This window comes from Engraulis encrasicolus, chromosome 9 (assembly GCF_034702125.1).
Source record: "Engraulis encrasicolus isolate BLACKSEA-1 chromosome 9, IST_EnEncr_1.0, whole genome shotgun sequence".
NCBI classification, from domain to species: Eukaryota; Metazoa; Chordata; class Actinopteri; order Clupeiformes; family Engraulidae; genus Engraulis; species Engraulis encrasicolus.
The window spans coordinates 45,197,862-45,225,620 of NC_085865.1; the positions used below are offsets into that span (position 1 = coordinate 45,197,862).

At 42.1% G+C, this 27,759-nt stretch overlaps 2 protein-coding genes across 8 annotated transcripts in view; one reads left to right on the forward strand and one right to left on the reverse strand.

Annotated features, from left to right (window-relative positions):
* The first annotated feature begins 3,461 nt into the window (after positions 1-3,461).
* On the forward strand, positions 3,462-15,467 carry zc2hc1a (zinc finger, C2HC-type containing 1A). 2 transcript variants are annotated; one of them, XM_063207228.1, is made up of 10 exons: positions 3,462-3,523; positions 4,490-4,569; positions 4,910-5,026; positions 5,221-5,250; positions 6,791-6,932; positions 8,255-8,406; positions 9,084-9,186; positions 11,543-11,648; positions 12,833-12,940; positions 14,204-15,467. In XM_063207228.1, the coding sequence occupies exons 1-10, from the start codon at positions 3,508-3,510 to the stop codon at positions 14,340-14,342; spliced, it is 993 nt and encodes a 330-aa protein (XP_063063298.1). In that variant the 5' UTR covers positions 3,462-3,507; the 3' UTR covers positions 14,343-15,467. The 2 variants fall into 2 exon arrangements, with proteins under 2 accessions (XP_063063298.1, XP_063063299.1); XM_063207229.1 differs by lacking the exon at positions 5,221-5,250.
* A 6,670-nt stretch (positions 15,468-22,137) lies between these two features.
* The window catches only part of slc12a7b (solute carrier family 12 member 7b), a 117,968-nt gene continuing 112,346 nt past the window's right edge, over positions 22,138-27,759 (reverse strand). For all 6 annotated transcript variants that reach the window (XM_063207233.1, XM_063207232.1, XM_063207236.1 and 3 more), the window contains 2 exons: positions 27,134-27,267; positions 22,138-24,954 (listed from right to left, as the gene is read on the reverse strand). In XM_063207233.1, coding sequence (XP_063063303.1) covers positions 24,863-24,954; positions 27,134-27,267 — 226 coding nt within the window. In that variant the 3' untranslated portion in view covers positions 22,138-24,862. The remainder of the gene's footprint in view (positions 24,955-27,133; positions 27,268-27,759) is intronic.

The following is a 27,759-nucleotide window of genomic DNA, read 5'->3' on the forward strand; positions in this document are numbered from 1 at the left end:
AGATAACTCATTTTTGATATCCAGAGACTTATGCCTGGTTTTGTGGTGGTGGGTCACATATGTCTAGCACCATACGAGCTACGGCAGACACTCTGCAAGGTAGTAAACTCTGTAGCCTCTGCAGATGGACCCATCGACGGGCCCATTCACTCTTTGCCAAAAAATACTCAACTACATCATAACAACATTGCTATGACATTACCGAGAGCCAGATTAAGACATGGTCATTACAATTTTGGTGACAGTAAGTTTATATCATATAGCTCTGCCCAAAGTGGTTAATATCGTTCCATAGCATGTACACAGCAATGCCACACCCACTTCCAGTGGAATCTGTCACCTTATATGCTCATATGATTATATGAATGTGACGTGAAGGCGAAAGCCCAACTGGGAATCTCCTACTTCCATTGTCATTGTGACACAGCACTCCACAGCACACAAGTGCACACTGCATACAATGAAATTGCATTTATGCCTCACCCGTGAAAGGGAGCCCGAAAGGGAGCATTGCGGCAGGAGTACCTCAGTGATGGAGGAGAATGGGGGAGAGCATTGGTCAATTACTATTCCCACCAATCTGACAGGTCCGGAGTCAAACTGGCAACCTTTGGGCTAGAAGCGCCCAAACCACTTACCCTGCCCTATGAGCTTGCAAAAAACTCATAATTATCATTACACCAAATATTGATTTATGAACTCTCCCTTTGTTTAGACACTTTCATTATTTTTTTCAAGAAGAAAGGAAATGTTTTACAAACATCTGAATAGAATAAACCCACAATGTTTGTTACCCTAACAACCTATAAATAGAGTAATCCAGGAATGTTTTGTTGTGGCATAATGTTTTGGGTTTTTTTTTTTTAGAGCTGTATTTTCTCTGATGGTCATGAGTCATGAGACTGGCTATTGCAACAGCAAAGTTCATAGAAGTTTGATCTGACCAAGTACACAATTCCCGTGGGGTTTAACTACCATCTATCAAACGCACCTTTATGCTACTGGATGAAGCTACAACCAATGAAATTGAAGCACCACATTGATTGTAGTTCTTTGACATAAACATTCTTCACACATTGGCCTATACTGTAGGCAGTAGTGTAGTCTACTTTTTTGTGGCGGGTATACCGAAATCCCTGATCTTTTCTGGTGGGTATACTGCCTGCGTTCTACGTAGAGGTTTTCAAAGTGGGGGCCGGGGACCCCTGGGGGGGCCGCGAAGGGATGCTAGGGGGGCTGCCGAAGGTTGACAGAAAAAGTATAGCACATCAAAATAAATAATTAATGAATTAATGTGCACCAAAATAAACCACAATCAGTTAAACAATATTCCCCTTAGTTAAAAACTGTGTGATAATCTGTTGCAACTAACATTATTACATGCTACACATTATTTTATATATCCCAATGGGACACTGACACACGCATATGGTCATGAAAGGGGGCGCTGAAAAAATAGTATAGCACGTCCCATGTAAGGGGGGCCTTGGCTGGAATTTAACGTTATATGGGGGGCCTTGTCATGGTAAAGTTTGGGAACCCCTTGACTACACCACTGACTGTCGGCCTAGGGATTAGTCCTCCTACTACCACACAGCACACTACACCTGCCACTTACTGCTAAAATACAGTTGTTCGAATTCAGTCTATTTACAAATTTAGCATTTTCAAAATGCCTGTGAAACTTGGTGCTATAGTCGTCTCTGGCACTGGCCATGTTAAGCCTATTTGATGCTCAGATTGCCTGAGCTTCATATAATAATAGCTTTATGCGCCATATCTAATCCTACATATATGCAGTTGAAAAGTTTTTGTGCTTAAAAATCATATTTGTTTCACATGTCTTTGTTACTAAAACGTTTTTTTGCACAACTGAAGACCACAGGGGCAATGACCCAGTACAAAAAAGTCACCATAACACACCCATGACCTCTTTGCAGATGTAGGCTAGGGCATTGTTCTCAGAGCCCTGGCAAAATAGCCTACTCTTGTCTTGGTGTTTATTTAACCAGGAAATTGCTGGCTTGGTGAGAGGAGCTGAAACACATGCTGATTGTTTCAAAGTGCACCCATGGGAAAACACATGCAGCAATATGTTGGCATCAGCTGGGGATCTTTGTGATAATCTTCGAAGATAAAATCTAATGGAAATCCATGTAGATATTTTCTTTTGTTTTGTTTTCTTTAGTTTTTTTTTCTTTTCTTTTCTTTTCTTTTCTTTTACAGACATTACTTTTGGCATCACTATTGTACCATTAGGCCTACATCATGTTTTACACAGTGGCTGGGTCTCAAATCACGCACTTGTGCACTTCGGGCACTGTTTTTCAGTGCCTAGGGCGCTCACGCTGAAAATTTCAGTTGAGCCAGTGCACTGAAAGTGCCAGGATAATCCCCTAACAATGGCGGAAAAATGCAGTGCTTGAATGATGGACACTGCATGCACTAAACGGCGGCCATGTTGACAATGACAGGGAGGAAATGTGGCATTCAGTTCAGTAGAAGAGTTTGGTCAACAGTCTCCTCCATTCTGTAAGTAATGTTGATGGGACACCAACCTTTACATGCCATCCAAAGTATTGTATGTGTGATTGTTCTCCTTTGGTGTGAAGGACATGAAAATACAAGCACCAGACGCTGTGCATTGTAAACAGTAGCCAACTCATATTTTGGCGAGCTAATGTCATGCTCAGCCGTCACTTCCAGCGAGGGCACAGTCCATAGTAATCAAATTTTCCCATGACACTGTGCACTAAAGACCTCAGTGCACTGTGTGCACACTGACTGTCAGTGTACTGCACTGACACAAGTGCGTGATTTGAGACATAGCCACAGTGTTGGGAAAGTTACTCAAAAACTGTAATGTATTGATTACATGTTACTGTCTTTTCAAAATAATCCCTTACACTACAATAGCCTACTATATTTAAAATGTAGGCCTAAGGCATTACACTACTTTTGCATTACTAAGTTACTTTTGCCAAAAGAACTGTAGGCCTAAATATGGATCTGGCCATTTATTAGTGTAAATCAAGCTCATGGGTGGTGACGTTTTCACCTCCCATCCAGGAGGTGTTTTTGGCAGCATGTAGACGAAAAACTACCAGGTTCAGGAATAGCTTTTCTGACCCATCACACTGAATACAGGTCATTGTAGCCTAATGCATTTGTAGCTTGTGTTAGCCTATTTAGCAATGTAACTAAGTAAATATTACAGATTTTTGCCCTGTAATGCCTTACATTAGCCTAGTGCATTACAGCAAAAAGTAATGCATTACAGTAATTAATTACTTTCGTAATGCGGTGTTACCCCCAACACTGGTTAGTAGGGCCTACACACACACACCCTCTCACGTCTATGCTCACACCGCCCGCATAGAAAGCACGTCTTGGTTTTGGCCAGAGACAGAAGAACCAATGGCATTTCAGGATATTGGAATGTGAAGCGGCTTCTAGGACAATCCAGTTGCCACAGCATCATCGGGGCGCTGTACGCCAGGAGCAGAGATGGAGGAGTTTGACGGTGAGCTGGCTCTTATTTAAGAAAATAGACTGGATATTTTAAGATGGTCACTTGTGTCTCTCAGCTTATAGTTTTATTTAGTTTGTACAACAGTGGGACATATTGAAATGCCATGAGTTTGTGGGTGTCGTAAATGTTTGTTTTTAATATGCTGATGTCAAGGGAGGGGACCATGACCACCACCACCACCACCTCCTTCTGATTTTTGTGTTATCATCGGATCCGATATTGTCGTAAAGAAGCCGTTCGATAGACTTTCCAGCCTATCCAGCACTCCAGGACTGGTAGAAATCAATAAGAAACGAACTAGTAAACGCAGCAACCATGTAGCGTTTTAATATATTTGAGTCGCATGCTAGCTAGCAGCAGTGGCTAAGTTACATAGCCAAGTCAAGGTGTGTAACGTTACTGTAACATTACCCTCCCAGACATCCTAGCTGGTTCTTAGTAGGTAACGGCCACCGCATGCATGCTTGGATTAATTAACTTCAAGTGGTTGGCTGAAGTTATATAAATGCACTTTTCTCAACCGTCTCTAAACTACTGGTTTTGGCGCTGTAAGGGCAAAATGTGGCCTTTTCTCCTTTGATATCGTCTGCATTAGCGTTAGCCTGCAGGATAATTGATCTGCATGCTAATGTTTATTATGATAGCAGTAGAGTAAGTTACTTCTGAATGATGATGACCCACTACCAAATGAATTAACCATTGTTGTGCTGTATGGTTGATGGATTTGTTGCATGCTTTTGACACTGGGTCCTAGAATACTTTTTTTTATGACATTATAACTTAAAAAGTCTCACTGTCTCGAATGATGACAAAGTGTTTGTAATCCAACTTATATTTTGAAATATGCACATTGCCACATTATCACCAAGTGGCCCTCCCACTGACTTGTATAACAGTGGGCCCTCCTGTTAACCCTGGAAGTGGTCTTTGTATCTTAGCTTAATTTCTATCCCACAGACCCAGAATATGCCCCACCAAATGATGAGCAGCTTCTACCCTGCAGCATATGTGGCAGGACCTTTTTCTCCTCAAAACTTGTAAGCATTACTATGTAACATTTCATTGTACTATGGGTATTCCGCTAGGTGTCCGCCAGTTTATCTCTCTCTCTCTCTCTCTCTCTCTCTCTCTCTCTCTCTCTCTCTCTCTCTCTCTCTCATGATATCAATCCGCGTGTACCTCAAGCCTAAACATGCCACAGTTCTCTTCAGCAGCTGTTGTGTAGCATTACCAATATGTCGGGGTGGAGTTGTCTACTACCCCTGTTGCGGCACCTAGCAACCAACAACACCAACACTACAATGTAAACACAGGCTTGACTCTGCCCAGCCTGTGACTGTGTTTAACCTGTCCTCCTGTGACCTGTTCCCATTGCAGAAGAAGCATATGACCATTTGTCAGAAGTCTGCAGCCAAGAGGAGGAAAGTCTTTGACTCGAGCAGACAGAGGGCAGAGGGAACTGAGATTTCCACTTTAAAGCCCATCAAACCCAAGGTAAACAAACAATAAAAGGCCCACTTAGCCTAAACAAACAAACAAAAATAAACACAAACTACAAAAGCCACACCCCGAAAACAACTGCTTAAAAGCAAGGCATCCCTGTCCATCTCAATGCCGGTACGGTTCCACTATCAATGTTATTTTGTTGTTCTGTTATCCCCCTAAACGACCTTTTGATTATATTTCAGTCACAAAGTGCAGCCAGCAAGTCTAATAAAGTAAGTGGGATTTTTGACATTGACTTCATATTGTGTAAATGTGTGAGTATGACATTGGAGTGAAACCTAACTGAAAGTATGGCCCACTTAAGCCAACGCTTGGTAAGCTTGTAAGAGCAAGTAACATACAGATCATCTCTAAATTATCTGGCTGTGTCTCCTTTGCATGCCGGGTACTGTTTGATCAGTTTGAAATAGTTTACTATTATAGTTTAGTTTAATAGTTTGTTTTTTTTTTACACAAAAGATGATCTTCACAAAAGTCTCTAGCCAACCAGCATCTGTAACTAATCTAACTTACACCTCCTCCTGACAGAACCGTTTTGTGGCATTTTTAAGGAGGTAATGTTTTGAGTGCATGGATGCCAAGTTTATCTTGCTTTGATTGTCTGGTAGCCTAGTAGTCTGAACTCTTCAACCTTTAGGACTTAGACTTCCTTGCTGCTCTGTGATGTGCTGTGTAGTAAATCATTAGGCTAGGCTGTCTGTTATGGTTTCAAAAACTCCAGTAATGTAAAATTAAAAATTATGACCCCTTATCTGCATACCAAATATTTGTTGAGAGTTAATATAGGTTATGCAAGGCAAATGGATTGTAGTAAGAAAAGTAGCCATTTAATTCAGGAATCAGTAAATTTAAATTATTTAAAAAGATTAGCTTTTGAGTTGACATATTTGGGCTGCTGCTTGGTTCTTGGCAGGTTCTGTTGTCTGAATCAAGGCAGGAAATCCGACATTGCTCCACTCTTTTTAAACACAACGTACTCTCTAGCTCTGTAGGTTTGCCACAAACACTGAACGTGCCAGCAATGACCTGAAGAATTGCTAGTTGAAGTTTTAATTGTGGGCAATTGTAGCAGTGTCTGTCAAGTCATTTAAAACTCCCTTGCCAACCAGTGTCCCTCTTTTTTATGGTGGAATTGCAGCACAGCATTGTTTGGCCTGGCTTAAGCCAAGGATGTATTGTCTTTAAAGGTGGAGAAGACAGGGGAAATGGAGAGGGCTAATTTGAGGTCATGAACAACGTGGCTGTATGACGTAGGGGGTGGTCAACAGTGACGTCTGAACTATATCTGTCACTTGGTGTCCATCTCAACAGGGATTTTTTTCACTCTATATATTTTTTCCATTTTTTTCCTGGGAGGAGTATACGTAGAGAGTATCTTAGGATAGGACACTCTCTTATCTTTTTTTTTTTATCGTATGTTCTTAAATGACCCACATTAGTTGCTCGGTGACCTTTCTGTGTGTCAATTAGCATTTTGTCCAGTTGCAATAATTAATTTGTCTCGTGCCCTTTAGTAGAGTCCTGCTTAACACAGTTAATGTTACATAAAGTGTTCAGTTACGTAAATGTGTGTGCATTGCATTTTATTGTCATCTTTTGTATGTCTGTTATGTTTGCATCATCTTTTGCATGTTTGTGTGCATGTGTGTGTGTGTACGTCTGGGTCTATGTCATTGTGTGTGTGTGTGTGTGTGTGTGTGTGTGTGTGTGTGTGTGTGTGTGCGCATGCGCGCATGTTTTCTGTTTGCATAGCCGGAGCCGCCCAAGAAACAGTCCAACTGGCGCAGGAAGCATGAAGAGTTCATCGCTACAATCCGAGCGGCCAAGGGCATCACCCAGGTGATGAAGGAGGGGGGTCCTCTGCCTCCTCCTCCCCCTCCGTCCTATGACCCAGGTAACCCAGACCATCTCTGCCATACACTTAAAACAGGGATGGGCAACTGGAGGCCCGGGGACCACAGGTGGCCTGCCTGCCCCCTCATTTAGTGCGGCCTATAGATAAACCGATGACACTTTTTCTTTTGATGTGCATTGTGTGCACAAACACTGCTGACATTGATATCTAGCCAGTCTATCAATTTCATCAACTTTCAAATCTCTTCGAGTCTTGGTCTGACCAAGAGCATAACAATGAACATTTCCCAAGCGGCATGGTTGACCTTCCTCCGTTGGTTTGCCACTGGTTATTTGCTTCCTGACAAAGTGGGAGGAGTTCCCGATTTTTCTGGAGCTCAGAAACGATATTTGTATTGCTCCTGGCCTGACTAGAAGCAACGCTGAAGGTGTTGCGTCACTAGGAGGGCGCGGCCTGGCTAATTGATATCCAATCTTAGCCAATAGGACATCAAGCTGCTCTCATCAAGCTGCACCCCATGATGGCCACTTATTTATTTTGTGCCATAATTATTGTAAATGTGAGCACTTTGCACTGTCTTTTAAACTACAGTAGATGTTCTGTTTTTGTTTCAAAACAGAGCATTTAAGCATTTAAGGCTTATTTAAATGCATGCTGTCAGACTTAACTATTTGGAATAGTTACAAAGCTGCAGTGTGGGATTGCATCACTGGGGTGTATTCACTCTAACAAAATAACTGTAGGATTAAATGTGTAATGGCACATAGTGTTCAAAGGGTGAAACCAACAATGTTTTTTTATTATTAGATCACAGAGTATAAAGATGTGGTGATAATTAATGTCAGATAAACATATTATGGACACTAGGGCCATGATTGATATACCACAGTTTTTCATGAAGCTTCACTTGGCAGGCACGTGTCCAAAGAGACTTAAGAGTGAGCATCTTTATGCAGGCTATGGCATCTCCATATAGCTACATATAGATACAGCTGTAAGTGCAAAGTGCTCTGGTCTCGTACTAATGGAAATGGCGCAAATGGTGCCATGCATAGTCTGCAACTGATTGGCTGGTTTCTGAATTGTGAATTGGCTGAATCGTGTTCCATGCTGTTGGATATCCCAGCATAACCCAGCCCTGACAAAATGCAATAGTTACATCTTTGCAACCAGTTGTAAAGATAAGAGCATTGCAGGAAGACAAACGGTCCACGTCATGCATTGGAACGGGAGTAAGTGATACAAATTTGTTCAGTGTTACAAAGTATTACTGTAATTCCTGGAAGGAATCTTGTTTTGGGCTGCATCAGAATTATAACCAAACTTGCACTTTGTCTTTTTTGCAACGTTTGTTCTGCCAGACTACATCCAGTGCCCGTACTGCCAGAGGCGGTTCGGCGAGAACGCGGCGGAGCGACACATTAAATTCTGCAAAGAGCAGGCCGCCAGGATCTCCAATAAGGCAAAGCTCCCGGGCGGGGATGCCAAGGCCAAGACTCCGGCTCGCGGCCAGGTCAGTGTGCCAACCGGCCAACCTGGGGAGCATTTCTCGAAACCATAGTTGCTAACCACGTTAGCTACTTTGTTGTTTGCAATGCAATTTGCCATTGGGAACTACCCAAGTTGCTAACATAACTATGGTTTCGAGAAATGCACCCCTGATCTCTCTGCTTTTACTCTCAGCTAGAGTTGTATGAAGTAGAAGTAGTATTTTTACAAATGTAATTACACTAGTAGTATGATATTACAAGGGTGAAACCATGTAATATCGTCCCAATGGTATTGTAATTACATCTGTAAGAGTACTTCTATTTCTGCTTCGCACAACTCTGCTCTCAGCATTACGTCTCCTGAATCAAACTGCTCCTCACTGTGTGGGCGGGGACTCACAAATGGCTTCTCAAACACTGACAAGACTATGGCCGACTGCCACTGTTTCTAATGTTATTAACAGGCATGTTCAGAATGTGGCTTTTGATCTTACAATCAACAGGATTAAAGTGGACACTTGGAAAAGTCCTCTCAAAAAAAGAAGATATTGCTTGCTTCTTCAATTCTCTCTGCTATAATGTAGTTTTAAGTATAAACAATGTGACGGTCTCTACATTTTTTGATGTACTTCCACGCTTCTGTTTAATAGTGAATTTCTTGAAATTTGTTGAATTGTGTATTTCTGTTTCCCGTTTCCAGTACAAGCCTCCTGCCATTAAGAAGGCCAACTCCACAGCGTCCACCTTGCCTGCCAACTCCCGGCTACCACAGCGATCCATGTCTGGGCCAACATCAGGCACAGGTACATTCAAGGTTTTTTATGTTATTTTTTATGTTTTTTATGTTGTTTTTTTTGTTCTTTTTAGACTTTATTATAGGACAGTAGAAAGACAGGGTCCCCGCGGGACATTAAAAAGCATTAAAAAGCATTAAATACAGAACTTGCAATTTAAGGCTTTAAAAATCATTAAATTTCGAGGTGTGGCATTAATTTTCAAAGGATCGGCATTAAATTTCACCCGGACACAATTTAGTAGCCTAATATATAGATATTTGGACAGTTAAATTACGTAAAAACAGTTTTCCATCACTAAGACAGACGGCAACAAGCGCTCCGAGTCGGAACATGCCTGGGGTAGGAAACAAGGCACTCGACAGTAAATGACAGGCGGCCAGGTAGCAGACCCCCTCGTCTGGATCCCCCTACTGGTTGATGACGATGGCTGACCAAGTAAATTCCATCGACCACAGTGCGTGTGGTGGCTGACTTGACCGCAGTTTAAGAGTTGAGACTTTAAATTTCATCAACCAAAATGCCGCGTGGATATTTGTATTTCTGTGGTACCGTCGAAACTTTACTCGTCGAAAGCGTGAGTTTGAGTGTAGCGTTTGCTAACGCATGTAATTTCATGAATGCCATGATTGCAATTTAGATTAGCAGTTAAATCGTGCAATATTCTACTTCAAAGTCTCCGAGCTTCGTATCATTGTGTTTACTTTTATTTGATGCTGTCAAGGGGTAACGCAATCGGGAGTGTGCCCGAGTAGTGAAGTTGCAAGCGGTGGAAATGTGTGTAAAATGTAATAAATCGGTGTTTACGAGTCTAAATGATGCAATGAGATATGCGAGGATGTCCAAATCGGTAACCGCGTGGCGTGTGCATCGGTAGCTTATATTTTAGTCGCGTGTCAGCGGTGAAATGCTTGTGGTATTCACATGAAGCTGCTGCTGCTTCTTGCTCTCGCCGCTCCGAAGAAGGACTTGATGCTAAACTGAAAGTAGAACGCCTCTTGCTAGATGCCACCGTCTCTATTATGAAGCTTGGGGGGAAAAGGAGGAGTAGCCCAGAGCCGTTCCTTTTTAACCCTTTTTAAACCACAGGTGTTATAGCCTCTACTCATTGTAGGCTAATGTGCACTCAACTATTTATCCATTATGAATGGTCAATTGTTGCCCATTTTATTTTATTTTTTACAATTGAAGGTATTTGATTAAATGTCATCAAACTTTCAAACATGCTCAATTTTGAAATGGTTTCAGTTTTGAAGGAATTTAAAAGAAATGGGTTAGGCCTAATGGTGTTTCAACTAGTGTGTGTCACCTCGCTCTTTTTGTTGTGTTTGCATGTCTTTGGTTAAATTAAGAACAACAATAAAGACTACTGGAGCTTGGGCCCTCCTGGGCAGCAGCCAGATCAACTGTAATTTTAACACAGATGCAGGCTACTTTGATTTGAAATAACTATACATTATTCTAAGGGAGGGGCAGATTCTGCACAGTCATGAAAACTCCCACATCATTCAGAAACCTCTTTAACAAGTCATGACAAATGTCTGCCACAGAAAGTGACAAGGGAGCTGGCAGTGAGAATGAAATAACAGAGAGCAGCGTGAATGCATGCTCAGTTTTATTTCGTAGGCTAATTAAAGCATGTGCGAGGCTGAGGGAGAAACATTAGGCCCCCCCATTAACTTAATTCCTGCTTGTATGCAATTCGACAAGCTTGGTCTCTATAGGCTTCTAGATCAATTCTTCCTTGCTGCTGCTTACATGTGTTCACATTAGGCTTCACTACTAGCACAATAGTCATAATAATACTTTTATTGTATATGTGTATTGCATTGCATTATAGCAATGTAATAACAACTATACCATGTAACGTGCACATGCACACACCCCGTGTAGTGGCATTGATTTTCTTGTTGGAGGTATTAAAAATGGTATTAAAAAGCATTAAATTGGGTGAGCAAAAATGTGCAGATACCCTGGAAAGAGACGGGAAACATTTTTGGGGAGAGGGTCGGCAAAGGACCCAGGCCGGAATCGAACCCGGGTCGCCGGTGTAGCAGCCCAGTGCCCTACCATTAGAGACATGCTAGGGCCACATTTTTTCGATTTTTGTCACATTTGATCTTGTACTTTGGACCATTGGCATTGTAATGAATGATTGGATTCTATGCATTTATACTGACAGAGCAAACAAAACTTGGAGAGCATTTATTTATTAAAAAAAACGTACAGTATGTAGGCCATGCATCTATCACTATCAAAAAACTAGCTAAAAACAGCTATCCATGCAAAAAACACTTCAAAATGGTGAAGAGTTGTTTGTAAATGAGTTGTTCTGTAGTTGACGTGTTGGTGTGTGCTTGTTCAGGCATCCCGGCAACTAAAGCAGCTTCTGCAGGGTCACTGAGGACTGTGGGGCCTGGCTACGGGCAAGTGCGATCAGGCGGTACGGGACTGTCCAGCCCCCCCTCTGGGTAAGGTGTGTGTGTGTGTGTGTGTGTGTGTGTGCGCGCGCGATTGTATCTGAGAGCGGATATGATGACATAACCGGAGTGGAAATGTTGACACCAGGGTGTGGACAACTGTTCACTGTAACTAATTGTAAAGCACAGCAATGGCTGTTTGTGTAAGATCATGGTTATCAGTGTCAACTGTAAAGGCCTGTAGCTACACAACCCCAGCCTCTGTAAATGGCACCAAATACATAGATAGATTTCTACTGTTTCCATGGCTCAGTGATGGCTTGCTGCAGCACTGTTTGCCAAGTAATTGCACAGCACAGACTGGGCAGTTTGAGCAGTGAGTGGATTGGAGCGGAGGGATGTTTCCAAGATGACATCATGGTTTCAAGGGTGTAGCTCCTTAGGAGACTTGTTTTCAACTCTTTTTCTTTGATGTTCAAAAGGAAAACATAAAACCACAGCTGTGTACTGCTGCAGATACTGCTGTGGATTTGTCACTTTTATGAGCTGTAGGCCAGTTTGTACAATTGACTCAGCAGTGTATTGTGAAATTCTAGGCTGACGGCTCAATAATTTGAAAGAATGTGGAAAACCTGATAGAACCTTGAGAGATTGACTAGATTTGGAGTACAAGCAAAAGTGACAGAATGAAAGTGTCTGAAGATGTTCAAACTTTTCTCTGGAAAGCGAGAATACAGAAATTGCCATACAAAACTTGCATATATCAAGAAGTGATAGTTAAATAGATAGAGATGTACTGTATGAAGTATGAGTATTTAACCCATGGACATAATGGCAAGTTCATGCCTACTTTTCTGGTCTTTCTGTGTGCCTACAGTCAGTCTGGAGTGTGGCGTTGCTTGCATGAACTCGTCTCAGATCAGAGAAAAAGATGGTTCACTATGGAAACATGGTGGACTGGATTGTTCCTTTAACTTAAAAAGATGGCAATTGAGCTCTCTCTCTCTCGCCCTCTTTTCACTACCTGAGATTCATTTCATTACATTACATTACATTGCATTTTGCAGACACACACACACACACACACACACACACACACACACACAAACTAAACTAAACTAAACTAAACTTTCAGCAACGTTTCTCTGATATCAGGATTGTCTCTTTTCAGTAGAGGAGTGTGCTGGTCCAGATGATCCAGATGTGCATGTTGTTGTTGTTCTGTTCCCCTCCAGGATGATGAAGCCCAAGAGTAGTGGATCAGCAGGTCTTGTCAGGAGTTCACCATCTGGAATAGCCATGAAGAACAGGAAACCCTTCAATTCAGAATATAATAATATGAGGTATATTTACATCTTATAGGAATATTACTAATATTCTTTTTTTTTGTATTGGTAAAATGCACGTTTTCTATTGAAATCACTATTTCCCCTACTGGTTATTGCTTAAAGGAGGGCATGAGATGATGTGAAAGGTTTTGTTCAGACCTTACTGTTTAATTATAACTGAAAGAGACATATGAACAAATAGCATTCAATGCATGTAATGCATCAGCAATTGGTTTGTTTAAGGGATTATTAGAATGTAAGATCTATGAGTGCAGCTCCTGTACTCGCACCTTTTTTGGAAAACGAATGGCAGACTTTGTCTGTATTTGTGCCTTTTGCTGACGTGATAAAGTGATGAAAACGGAGCAGACAAAAGCTATATGTGCAGACAAGTTTAGTCCGATTAGACTAAACTTGTCAAAACCAATAGAAAGGCTCAAATGAACACCTCAGGCGGAATAAAACTGTGTGAACAGATTAGGCATGTAATCAGATTGGAGGGGGTGGCGCGATTTGTTTTTGCTGCTGCAATCCTTTGACCGGCCAGCTAGCATTAAGTCCATCCATCCGTAACCTTCTACTGTACCTACACACAGCAATTTATGTTTTAAAGATCTTGTGTATAATTTATGTAATGGCCATGTAAACTCCATATTTGGATCAGGTAAGAAGCTATCTGTGTAAACATTGCTACATACTGTATGCCATTGAGTTTGTGTTTGCGTTTGCTTGCTTGTTTGTCTGTTTTTGTTCTGCTCTATTTAATGCCACTCAGCTGGAAGCAGAGCGGTCACAAGGCCATAAGCCCCTGCTTAAAATGGTGTCTCTCCAGAAATACAACAAAAAGTCTACTATTTGTGAATTCTGATATGCTACCAGTTAGGGGCCTGGGAGCACCATCTCTGTATGGGCTGTATACAAATATTAAAGAAAGGCTGCAGACCAGCCCCTGTGGCTGTGAATATGATGTAATATGATTTGCTGATTTACAATTTTCAGTCTTGTACTTTATAAACAAACTTAATGCAGTGACGTGACTTTATTGTCCTGAAAGCCGAATTACCTCTGAGATGGCCTTAATGTGTTTTCTCTCTCTCGCTCTCTCGCTCGCTCGCTCTCTTTGTCACTCTTGCTCTCTATGTCTGATTGTCTCTGTCTCTCTCTCTCTCTCTCTCTCTCTCTCTCTCTCTCTCTCTCTGTCTCTCTCTCTCTCTCTCTCTCTCTCTCTCTCTCTCTCTCTCTCTCTCTCTCTCTCTCTCTCTCTCTCTCCCACCTCAGGGATGATGTGAATTCTGCAGGTGAGGTGGACGGCCCGGGGGGCCAGAAGACCAAGTTCTGCCATGAGTGTGGCACCAAGTTCCCAGTGGAGTCGGCCAAGTTCTGCTGCGAATGCGGCGTGAAGCGGATGTGGCTCTAGCCCCAACCAACACACACACACACACACACACACACACACTGAACAGAATGCCAATGGGATGGGGTACACACACACACACACACACACACACACACACACACACACACACACACACACACACACACACACACACACACACACACACACACACACACACACACACACACACACTCTACATGAGCTCAGTGATACTGAAGCTGATGACAAAAGAAGATGCTGAGAATCCCCCATGTAGACACGCTGCTCTCATTCAGACACTAAACACTAGACAGATCACTTCCTCCCTATCCTGCGTCTGAAATACACCCTTCCCACTTCTCCCAGATTGAATCACTCCTATCCCGTGTGTAAATGGCTAAAAGTCTATCGAGTGCAATATGATTGATTGACTACTGATGAAATGAAATTATTGGAAGGTTTTTTTTCCCTCTCTTTTTGTGATTGGACCCATGTGTAGAAATTCTAAGATTCTAAGACATGTTTTTTTTAACGAACGGGGCCTTTTTAAAAAAATGAATTTTATTCAGTTGTATTCCCTACTGTAGCAACTCAAGTTTTTTTTTTTTCTTCAAAGAGACAGGACCACAGTATGAACCTGTCTGTGGTCATTTAAGTTATAATTTATGACATTGTTTTGCAATTCTGTTTTTTAAAACAAATAGTGACAATTTCATATGCAGCATTTTAATTTTCATTTTGTACATATGTTCTTTTTTTACCTTTTATTTTTGCTATGTTTAGATGATAGTTGTGTACGTTTTTACTGTATCAGTATTTTAAATTTCCACAGAAATGCTGTCTATCAAAAAGAGGAAAACAAGATGGAAAATGTGTCCCTTTACACAAATGTTTGCTTTTTCCCCTGAACACCTGCTGCTTATATCTGCAACTTTGAGACAACAGTCAGACGATAACTGACTGCATGATCTGTCACTAATACGCTGTTTGTGGAAAAACTTGACCCAAAGAGGTAACATTACCTCACGAAACCCAAAGTGTAACCTTTGTAAGTTTGTGTGACCTCTGAAATACGACCATCAGGCTTTTCAAGACAATAAGCAAATGAGAAACGCTACATTTTACTAAGTAATGCGTTACCACACTGAATAAATCATTTCCACGTGATGTTTGTTTTCTGGTACTGTGTGTTATTTACTTCATACATTACTTCAACTTCTTAACCTATGTGTGCGAAACTCCGAAACATTCATTAATATGTTGTGGGACCATCTACCATTCCAGCTGCCTGTCTTTTTTAACATGTTGCAACTGCAATGTTTTCAGCCCCACTAAGCTTTGCAAAACGCTCCTATAATATCACTGTAGGACGTTCTTTAAGATAGCGATTAGTGAGTGATGGGCTTCATTTCTTTCTACCTGGGGTGTGTCAGTAAGAGCAAGTGCAAGTTAAATGCCTCTCACTCCCACATTCAAATGAGCCCTCACACTCTTCACTCGGGGCGAAAAGGTGCTGTGCAAGGTGCCAACCAACACACAACGAGCATTGTGGAGTAGAGGGCTTTGCTTGAGAGGGTTTGGCTGACTCGAAAGGATTTGGCCCCAAAACGACAACTGTCTGACCTTCGCTGTAGTTCTTTACCATCAACCATCCAGGTTAAATTTTAGATAGCTATGCCTCTATCTAATTGTGTCTAGTTAACCTAAATAAATTCATTTGAAGAACCCATATACGGTATATACAGTGGTGTAGTCTACTTTTTTATGGTGGGTATACTGTATATTTGAGCATTTTTTGAAGTGGGTATACTGTATATATTTGTGCTATTCAAATCAATGGATCAATCAATTTTAAGTGGGTATACTGAAATCCCTGAAATTTAGAAGTGGGTATACTCCGTATACCCGCGTTCTACGTAGACTACACCACTGGGTATATAAGCAGTCTACACAACAACATTTCTGCAATGAGAAGTAATTGTGAAAAATTGCCTGTAAGGTGAAGAGTGTACAGAACACTGATATATTCTGGTAAGTGAGAAGTTATAGCTGGGCTTTGATAGTTTCACGATCAGTTATGGGCAAGGGTGAGCAGGACATTTTCTCCGAGGCCAAGGGCCCTCATATTTCCTGTGGGGGGTCATGTTGTGTGACATTAGCAGGCCGTAAGAGCGACTCTTATCAGTGTCTTGCCCTGGGGCCCTGTGTCATCATATCTTCTGCTGCCTCCTCCCCCCACTTTGTTGTAATAAATGCCACAAATTCGTTTTGAATGTGAACTGTGAACTTTAGGGTTTTTTTCTATTTTATTTTTTTAATTATTTTTATTCTCTAGGCCACAGTCTGAGTCTGTTGGAACTTATCTCACTGCCACCCGAACAGCAGCCCCGGGGCATTTCAAAGGTCAAGTTCATTTGAATGTTTCACCACATTCAAATGGAATACAAACATGTATACAGCCATGCAGAGCAGTGACATTAAACGTATTGAAAGGATCAACTTCTTTATATTTATTTCCAGTAAAGGTATGTTGACCCTTAACATAAACAACAACATGTGTACTACACATAGAGACAATTACCCAAAAGATCCATAAAAAAACAAAAAAAACAATCAGAAATGAAAAGCCCAAAAGAAGGCTAGTTGTAGCTAAGTGACATCTGAATTCATGGCCTACAGATAACAATGTGACTGCACAGTGTTCCAGTGTTAATGCATTAACCCCTTGCATTCCTTGAGTGTCTACTCATTATGTCATGGAGCGTGCGTGCGTGTGTGTGTGTGTGTGTGTGTGTTGGGAGGGGGGGGGGTACTAATGCTGCTCTGTCTCAGCGGTAATTATAGTGGTGATGAGGCCTGCGATGAGGGGACGCATGACAATCATGTGACCCTCATATCTGGGAATGTCACCTGGACCACGGAGTGCGTGTGTGTGTGCGTGCGTGTGTGTGTGTGTATATGTTTACAAGTGTAGAAAGAGACGAGTGGAAGTTTAGTGACTTCAATGTGCAGGAGGATTTATCTGATACCGTCACCTGTTAATCACTTCCATTCTCTGAACAGTGTTGCCAGATGTGTGATCAAAGCCCTCCCAAAAGGTTCTCAAAAAACGCCAAAATGCACTAAATTCCGCCTAATTTCAAGGCCCCAAATGGCCCATTTTCCCCGTTTTTACCCGCACACGGCCATCCCAAGTAGCCCAATTGGGCGGGTAACCGCCTCATCTGGCAACACTGGCTCAGAAGGCCTGGGCGTAGAGAGCACTGCATCTACTTTGCCTCTGCAAATCTTCTGTGTTGTGCTGTCTGCTGTGCTTCTGGTCCATTGTGTTCAAGAAGCAGTGTTGCAGAAGGAAAACACAACTGAATGAAAAGAAATGAGTGTAATTACGTCATTGAGAAATCCAATTTCATTATGACTGCAGTAGGCATGTAAAGCATTTCTGCCTTCCAAACAATCTGATTGTGCTTAAATTAGATTTGTCCGTCTGTGTATGTTGTTGAGGAGAAACACGATGAGTGAACTTGTCAGTGTGTGGAAAACAACCAGTCGGGATAGACTGTTACTGGGCCGTCAACAAGAGGGGAGAAATGGGCAAGTTGCCTTGGCCCTGGGAGAGAGGGGTCCCAGAATTGGGGTCGTATCCACGTTGTATTGAGAGGATAGGTGTGCACAGATAGAGACTGGATGGTGCTAAGGCCTTTGCCATTCTGAACAAAAAAATGTACCGTGGTTCATGTTTATATTATCAACAATGCAGCCATAATACACCGATATAACATATATACACCCCCCCACCCCAACCAAAGCTGCCAGTGGCCCTTGGCTGCATTTCCCAAAAACTCTGAAGTAGTCCTTAAGCTTAAGTAGTCCTTACTATAAGTGTGAGATGCCGCCTAGGCAATATATCATATCACCAAAAGTTTATGCATAAACTAATTGTATTGGACGACATACAATGTTTTGTTCTGGTATATGCAAATAAAATTCTTGCTAAAGTGCATGTGCGAGGTAAAATTGTGTATTTATAAACTTTTAGTGATGATGTGAAACCTATTTCTGGTGTATTGCCTAGGCGGCCCCACATCGCCAGTGGAGACATGAATATGTATTGAAAGTGGGTCATATATATCGTAGAATAGTTGCATACATTTCTAATTTGGTGCCTTTTTGGCCGAGAAAAGGCAGAAAATTACTTTTTAGTGCTTGTGTATTTGTGACAACAATCCCCATAATGCATTGCAATGCTCAAGTTCCACCATTGCTCAAGCAATGCTCAAGCACCACCATTCAAAAGTATGACTGGTGCAATGGAAAGCCTAATGCAGATGGGTGGAGTGTCCCTTTAAGTACTACTTAGGGGAGGGGGCATTCTCAGGCCAGCACGGAAATTGGGGGGCTCTCTGGGCTAATTTAAATGGGGAAGCAGGAGACTTCTACTTCATAAGATTATTGAACATAGCAGGTAATCAAGATATTGATGGATCTGTGCTGTTGTAATGGCAAATACACCCAACTAGAAGAAAACATTTAACCAATTTTGACGTTTGATTGTTACTGTTTGTATTGGGAAAGAAATGTATGTTTCTGTGCATATGCTATATTACAGTGATTTATTTAAAAATATATAAACTATATGGTGGGCAGAGAAAAAACAGAAGAACTGTCTCTTGATCTAAATCTACTGTATTGACCACCTTCATCTTGCCAGAGTTAGAAGCGCTAGTGTGTCTGTGTGTGTGTGTGTGTGTGTGTGTGTGTGTGTGTGTGTGTGTGTGTGTGTGTGTGTGTGTGTGTGTGTGTGTGTGTGTGTGTGTGTGTGTCAATGGTGTGGTTAAAACTGGGCTGTGGCTGGTAATACTTTCAGTGTCAATAGCCAATTTGGCGGGCAGATTATTCCTTGGTATGACATACACATCACAGTAGACTATATTCTGTTGTTTGCCCCTTGTGTATAAATTGTTTGTAACTCAGTTTCTAATTGCTTGATATACTTTCATGTAGAAAACTATACACTCTTCTTGCTTTAGCAGCTCATCTTCTGGGGTTAGACGTACACCATCATAATAAAGAAAAAAAAACAATATAAAATCTGTGGCTAGTGGAATACCTGAATGGCTAATGACTCGGGAAATCCACTAGCAGTGGCCGGAGAGTGTAAAAAGTTAATGTCAAGCCCTGGTGTGTGTGTGTGTGTGTGTGTGTGTGTGTGTGTGTGTGTGTGTGTGTGTGTGTGTGTGTGTGTGTGTGTGTGTGTGTGTGTGTGTGTGTGTGTGTGTGTGTGTGATAAAACAGACAAATAACACGCAAGAGCAAGAGGCAGGTGATGTGATATGGTCCAGCAGTTTATTTTCATTCCTCAAGAGGCACCAATTTAGTTTATTTAAAGGGCCATGACGCACTATACCTCTGCACCCACATGGAACATCCTATAGATTTACATCGGGTCTGCTCAATCTACACAGCATAACACGCAAGCACGCACGCGCACACGCACACACACACACGGCCTACATGATTCATAGGCCATTGCTGTGAACATTTGCATGTACTGTACACGTGTAGCACACACACACACGCACGCACACACATGAGCAGATAAACATGCAGGCCATTCCTCTGAATAGAGGCTTGGGACAAATCAAAAGACAACTCACACTTTGTACACATAGGGTCCATCCCAATATCTAACCTCCTGTCTTCTCCTTTTGCTTGTGACCTTGTGATGCCAGGCAAGACACCATTGACGATAGAAGTTTTATTCAAAACCAATACTCAATGAACCATTTGTTTGTTTGAATTGCTTGAAGAAGGTCAGTAGACCGAAACGTGCAGTAAACCAGGCAAATGTGAACAGTGTGCGGGAGCTTTCTTTGCTCTATTCAATACATCACAAAAGCACAATTAAAAGGTAATATTCGTATTTGCAATGGAGATGTTGAATGGGGAAAAGTCCCCGTAAAAGTTGTTCTACCTAGGCTGACAGCAGGTAAAGTTATATTGTTTTCATCACGGAGGCGGGCGTCAGCGAAGCAGCAGGCCACAAGCAAAAGGCCGGGACGAGAGGTTAGTTGGACCCATATACACATAAGGTACACACTCACACATGACTGGTAGAATGATTGCACAGGTGTTGACCTCTCCATAGCAGACTTGTACAAAATTCCGAATTGAATGAATTGAAATTCACAGTAATGCCATAATATGAACACTAGGTGGTGGTGTTCTATGTACTCTCGATGGGTGGTATAGATTAAATTCAAAGAAATTCAAGGTAATGACACCACTTAGTGTTCGTATTATGGCATTACTTTGAATTTCAATTCATTCAATTCTGAATTTCTTACACGCCTGCTCCATAGAACCTCATTGAGGTAGATTTTTGCATTCTCATTCATGTGACGATACTGTGCCTGTGTGTGTCTGCATCTGTGCTGTGCTCTCAGGGGGGTTATTATAGAAAATGGGTTTAATACCTCACCTGGATAAGTTAACGCTGAGAAAGTGGTAAACTGTTCAATAGAATATGGCAAAAGTGCAAAGTGCAGTAACTACGCCAACATTGAAACTGAGAAAAAAGGCGTTCAAAGCCTTGGTATTAGGTTTGCTATTGTAGTGACTGCAAAATTTGACATAGCAATATCTCTAGAAAAAAGGGACACATTTGGACTCAATTCTGACAAGTTACAAAGTTACTGCACTTTGCCTTTGCAATAGAATAGCCTTGCGGTCTTTGCTTTGACACAGAATGAACATGTGACATGTGAAGAGTCTCATTCCTACAGGCCATGTTATCCAAACAGTTACGCTGAGGACAGTTAACTCCTCATTTCAAGGAACATCTTCAGTTCCGATTGATGTACTCCCACCCTTCACAAAATCAGATGCCATACAGAATGATGCTGTTCTACTCCATTAGAAAGTTTACAATGTACTCAAAAGTCAACATACGTAGCTGGGTGAGTCACTAAACTGCCTGCTTGTAGGTAAAACCCCCCTCTGTGCTTTTAGGGACTTCATGTAGCTGCTCTCATCTCATCCACCTTTAAATATCGAGATGACTCTTTCTGTGCACCCCTGGTTCTTAGCACCACGATCCTCTTTAGCCCCCCCCCTGCCATGCAGTGTACACACGAGCACATGTGAATGGCAGGCGCATGTCGCTGTCATTTTAACCCAATTAGCAGTCTGACCTATAGCCTCCCCCTTCACCCTCAGCACAGGCCCAAATGCAGGCTTTACCACAAATAGCCAGCTTTACGCTGGATTACAACACAGAGTGGGAGAGAGAGAGAGAGAGAGAGAGAGAGAGAGAGAGAGAGAGAGAGAGAGAGAGAGAGAGAGAGAGAGAGAGAGAGCACAACACATACTGACAGTGACATGTCATGAATATGGTGTCATAAAATTGAAGAGACTATTACAAACTACAAAGATAATGAGTATAGTGCTGGAAGAAAATAAACATGTATATTTTGCTGATAGAGTCTAAAGTACAACACCACAAGGTACTGTAGAAAACAGACAAAGAAACAAACAAAATTACACAGTGCTTTGGTAATGAATAACTGCAAGAGCTAGCAGAAAGGTACCAGAGAAATATTCTGAACAATGGACAACAGTTTTTCCTTAAATTACATATTGACAGGTCACACACCCCCTTTAATCTGCAAGTGTGTAGTGTTCTGCTGAGCAATGCACAACTGCGCCCTCTTCAGGGAGGATGAGTAACTACAGAAACGCCATCATTCATAAGTGATCTTTTAGAGACCCTTTTCTTCCATTCAGCAGTTTTGCCTCAAAGACAAGCCAAGGGATGAATAAACTACTGCACACTTCATCTGTTCATATCCTCTTTTTTTTAATGTTGTGCATCTTTACACGCGCATACACACAAACACGCATACATACATACATACATGTGGTTTCACAAACACACTTGAACTTTTCTGACTGATGCTTCTGAGCCATGTTTTGCTTGTGCTGGTTGCTCCCACAGATACCCAGGTCAGTGGCTTCAGCAGAAGCCAACCCATTGCTTTGCCGTTTCTCCAGTCGCGAGTAACAGGCAAAGCAGAGGCTTCCAGTTATACCTCCTACTTCCTCCTACTCCTTTCCAAACGTTTGGCACATTTTCTCCTATTTTACAATTGTCAGAGCATCTCAATATTTAAGCTAAAAATAATGTAACATAATTTTTTTCCTTCTTCTCAACCTTTCACGACATAACAGTGCTGGATAAAATAAAAGACGATACTAAACTGAAACAAACTGCTTTCTCAGTAACCAAGAAAGGGGGAAAAAATTAAATGTCTTAAAAATCTGCCAGAGTTAACTTCACACCACAATACAGACACAATGTAAATTCGCTATAAATGGGAATATTAGCATTTGAGTATGACGATGACCTGCTTTTTTTATTGAATCCAGTCAATGTCCGAGAGATGAAGCTGAAACTTAAAAAAAAGAAAATAAATCCAAAAAAGAAAAGCTACACATCATGCAAAAAAGGAAATGTTGTGTGGAACCTTTTGCAACAAGAATCTGGTGGAAAATAAACTATGACGACCATGACAAAGTGAACATTTCAACCTGGCCTGCAAATAAAACTAAAGAAATAGTGCATCATCATCATCATCATCATCATGACCTCAGCCTATTGATAAACGACAAGTCATGCGTACTGCAAGTCTATATGTAAGCTACTTCCTCCTCTTCCACATGGAGGTGACTGCTTTGGTACAGATAATGTGAAGGAAGCCATCCCCAAATCCGTCTTTCCTAACCCCATTGCCCCCCCCCATCCATACCCCCCTCAACGCCAGCCCAAGCACGGCCATGGTCATTTCCCTCTCTACCAGCAGCACAAAGGCCGATGCCTGAGCTTTGGAACACGACTAGGCTATTTCTGCAACGGCACCATTCCACAGTGGTACATGGTGTTGGATAAAAACACGTGAAAGAATAGAACAGCTTAACACTGTTGCAACTACCAGCAAACCATTTACTATGCAAAAACTGCGACCATTAAGGGACTGTTTTTATGCCACAAATGGTTTGTCCGTAGCAGTGGCAGCGTTGCACTGCCCGGTGAGCTGGATAAAAATTGAAAAGGAGACCGTCTTTTGTATGACCATGCTCCCAATATCAGGGTCATCCTTTACGGGCCTTAAATTAATGCCACAGTGGGCCAGTGTGGTCAGAATATTCCCGGTGGATTTTAGTGTCTCACTCCACCCCTGCCAATTGGCCACTTGCTTATTTGGGCAAGAGCTGATGCACTGATCCAAACTGAAACGGATGTGGCCCAGATGCGGTTCTGATGGGGATATTGTGGGGGGGGAAGCGTCCGGAGCTGGACCAAATCAACTCCACACTCGGCTGTTACTTGGCAACTGCCTCCCATACTACCTCAGTCAACAATAATTGGTATGGATTTAGATTCATGTGACTTCACAAAAATAAAAACTACTATTGCACATTCCGATCATACTCTCGTGTTTTCGGCCTATCCCTTACACAAGAGACACCTAACATCTCTCATAGATAACATGCACACACGCATGCACACACGCACGTGCACACACACACATACACACACATACACACACACGCAAACTCGGCAAAAACGTTTTAGCATTGCATCCCCCTGAAATAAAAGAAAGAACTAAAGCAATCGATCCCTTCATATGACGTACAGTTTCAAAATAATCGGAGACACTTCATAAAGCATGGCGTGACCCCTTCTGAAAGCAGAAACAAACGACAGAGCAGAATGGACCTCTTTTAGACTGTGCAGGTCAGACCAGATTATCCCACTGTAGCGCATCGTCAAGGTTACACAAAAACAAACAAATAAACAAACAAGCAATCTTGTATTTCAGCTCTGACAATAAAGCACTGTCTCTGTGGGACTCTGAAGACCAAACTATTCCACTGTTACCTCTCTCTTGGCTGGTCAGAAAATAAAGATAAAAGCAAGGGGAAAACAGAAACAGAAACAATGAGAGAGTAACATGACATGATGCCTCTTTACATACACTGGCATGGGTTGCTGAATGTACAGTTGCTATCACAGACCAATGCACACACAGAAAATGCTTGAAAACATACATACACAGGCATACCAGTACATCCATACACACAGATACGTACATACAAACGTACATCCACACATTGAGGAGACAGAGAAGTTGACGAACCAATCACAGCAAGACAGGAAGTGGACAAAACATAAAACAAAAACAAAACAGTTTGTTGCCAAAGGCAACGTAAAAATGGTCGTATTCCTCTCCGGCCCTCGGCTGAAGGGGGTTTGCTCTCACGTTACCAACTGCCTCTTCACTGACAGTTGGAACAGAACCCCACTGGGATATGGTAGGCAAGGGGGGTAGGGCTACCAAAAAAAAAGCCCCCTCCACCACTCTTTTCAAAAAACAAACATTGCCAGCTGTAATGCCACCACTGAAAAATAGTCTCCCGTCTCCCGTCGATCTTTCCGGAACTTTAAAGATGTGGCCAGGGGAAAGAGCAGGTGGCCGGTTACTGCCGGCAACTTGACCTTCTTAGGAGTAGATGGTGATGACCTCTCGGCCGCCGCCCCTCACCAAAAGGACCCGGTTGAGACCCTCCAGCAGGACCTCCAGAAACTCCATGTCTGCGTAACCACAGGTTAAGGAAAGACTTGCATCCTTTACACCAGCGAAGCAATGACATCTCGGTAACACTTTATTTTAGGGACACATCTATTAGCACTAATACATAAAATATTAATGCATGTGTAAGTAACTTGTAAGGCATGTACTAAGCAAAATAAGACAGTTGTTAAGCATGTATTCACAAATGTCTTGTTCATGCACAATAAGGGATTTATTACCAATATAACCTTAGTAAGGACCTAGTAGACCTAGATTTCTATTTATGTGTAAGCAGTAAGGGCCAGAATACAATGTGTATAAGCTCCTGGTACACTGTGTGAACAAACCCTGAACAGTGTGAAAACAGATGTGGAATAAGGGTCCCTATTCTAAAGTGATGCATTGCTCAGCCCAGATGGCTTAGGGCCCCCGCACTACCTAGGGCCCCCACTCTACGTCCCCCCCGGGAAGCAAAGTGTAAGAACATTTCAGATTCTACTTTAGTCTCAGTAGGTATGAAGATCTCACTTATTCTACTCATTATGTTAAATGAGTAATTGGAAGCATTATATAGCAAGGATTGGACGTAAAGTTATCAATGACGGTGGGTGGTGAGATGTAATTTTTTCATACACCAATTAGTTTTAATTGTAAAAACCCTGCAATAAATGCAGAATATAACGATGAGTAATAGTTTGGAAGCAAAACTAAGCTATTCCTTTCTGATAAATAAGTTAATGTTTGAGAAACTTAGCTACAAGAAGTGCAGTGCATGATGGGTACGCCCTTAGTCAGAAATGCAATGCATGGCCAATGCAGCAATGATAATATTTCTGTTGTTACGTACATGGCAAATTGTTTGGATAGCAACTAAATTTCACAAGTGAGGGGAGGAGCTAAGGACGTAGGCTCAGAGCTGGGTAGGTTGTCTGTTGGCCTAGATTGCGTACCCATCATGCACTGCACTTCTTGAAGCTAATGTTCTCAAACATTCACTTAATTATCACAAAAGAGTAGTTTAGTTTTGCTTCAAAACTATTATTCTAATGTTCTGCATTTATTTTGGGTTTTTTTTTACAATTAAAACTCAGTGGTACATGAAAAAAAAATACATCTCACCAACCCACCGCCATTGACAAGTGTACGTTCAATCCTTGCTATATATAGGCTCTTGTTACCTCCCTCTCATTGATACGAACAAGAGAAAACTAGATAACTCGGCTGTGTAAATATTAATTATTTGATATACCCTTACACTTTGTAGATCGGGGGGGCTAGGTAGTGCAGGCCTGGGTGGTGTGGGGGCCCTAGGACTTTGGTAGTGCAGAGGCCCTGAGCCATCTGGGCTGACCAATGCATCACTTTAGAATAGGGACCCTTATTCTGCATCTGTTTTCACACTGTTCAGGGTTTGTTCACACAGTGTGTCGGGAGCTTATACACATTGTATTCTGCCACTTACTACTTACTAATAAATAGAAATATAGGCTTACTGGTCCTTACTAAGGTTATATTAGTAATAAATCCCTAATTGGGCATGAACAAGACATTTGTGAATACATGCTTAACAACTGTCTTATTTTGCTTAGTACATGCCTTACAAGTTACTTACACAGGCATTAATATTGTATGTATTAGTGCTAATAGATGTGTCCCTAAAATAAAGTGTTACCGACATCTCTTTGTTGACCCAATCCAAAAAGGGTTTCGTTACAAGCAATTGCACTTCTTGGAGCTTGAAAACGTTTTGTTCATCATCCAAGCACCTTCATCTGTTCTGGTTGATGTTAGAGGACAATCTACAAAATCTAGTACAAATTCTACAGGTGATAAAGTTCAGAGAATAAGCATAAGCAGAAGCATAAGGGCTACTTGAGTTCCTTGGATGAGGAATGAAGCATCCTCAAGCTTCAAGGAGAAGTCCAGCTGCTTCTACGTAACTACCCTTTAGGATGGCATGACTTTGATGAATGAGAATTTTCAGACACTTCAGAGACTTCACACGGACACACACAAGCATGCACGCACACGCACACGCACACGCACACGCACACGCACACGCACACACACACACACACACACACACACACACACACACACACACACACACACACACACGCACACACGCACATACGTACACACACACGCACACACACACAGCATACACAGACACACACACGGTACATTAGTGAAGGATACAGTTCTCGTCTCCTCCGCGGTTCTTGGGTGGCCCGGGCATGTTGAGGAGCACCAGGTGGGCCCCCTGAGACTTGTTCACCACCACCTCATTCAGCTTCACCGCCGTGTGCATGCGCCGCACGTTTGATTGGTTGCTGTAAACACAGAGGGGAGGGGCGCAAGAGGAGGGAAGGGCAGGGGGAGGGGGGCGAGAACAGAATATGACCTCCTGCTCTCAAGATTCTACTGCACATACTACACACCTACTGGAGAGATTTCATTGGATGGGTTGCATGACCACAGCCAATGAATGGCTGCATGGGCACAGGAGAGGGGGAGGGGCCAAATGAATTGGCTGCTCCCACCTGGCCAAGTGCTGCTGCTGCACTCCAAATAGTTGCCATGGTGACGACACCTATGCAGATTTGGAGACTTTTGGGGTGCATTCAGATTCGGTAAAGGCAAGTGTATGATTCAGATAATATTGTTTGCCTGTTCAACTTAAATGTTGTGTGTTCAACAACTCACAGACTTGCATGAATCATAACCCACAGAATAACGTTAATTATCAGAGATTGCTTGTTTACATATGCTAGCATTTAACGACAAGCTGAAACAGGAAAATGCTGGCAAAGTTACAAATCTGA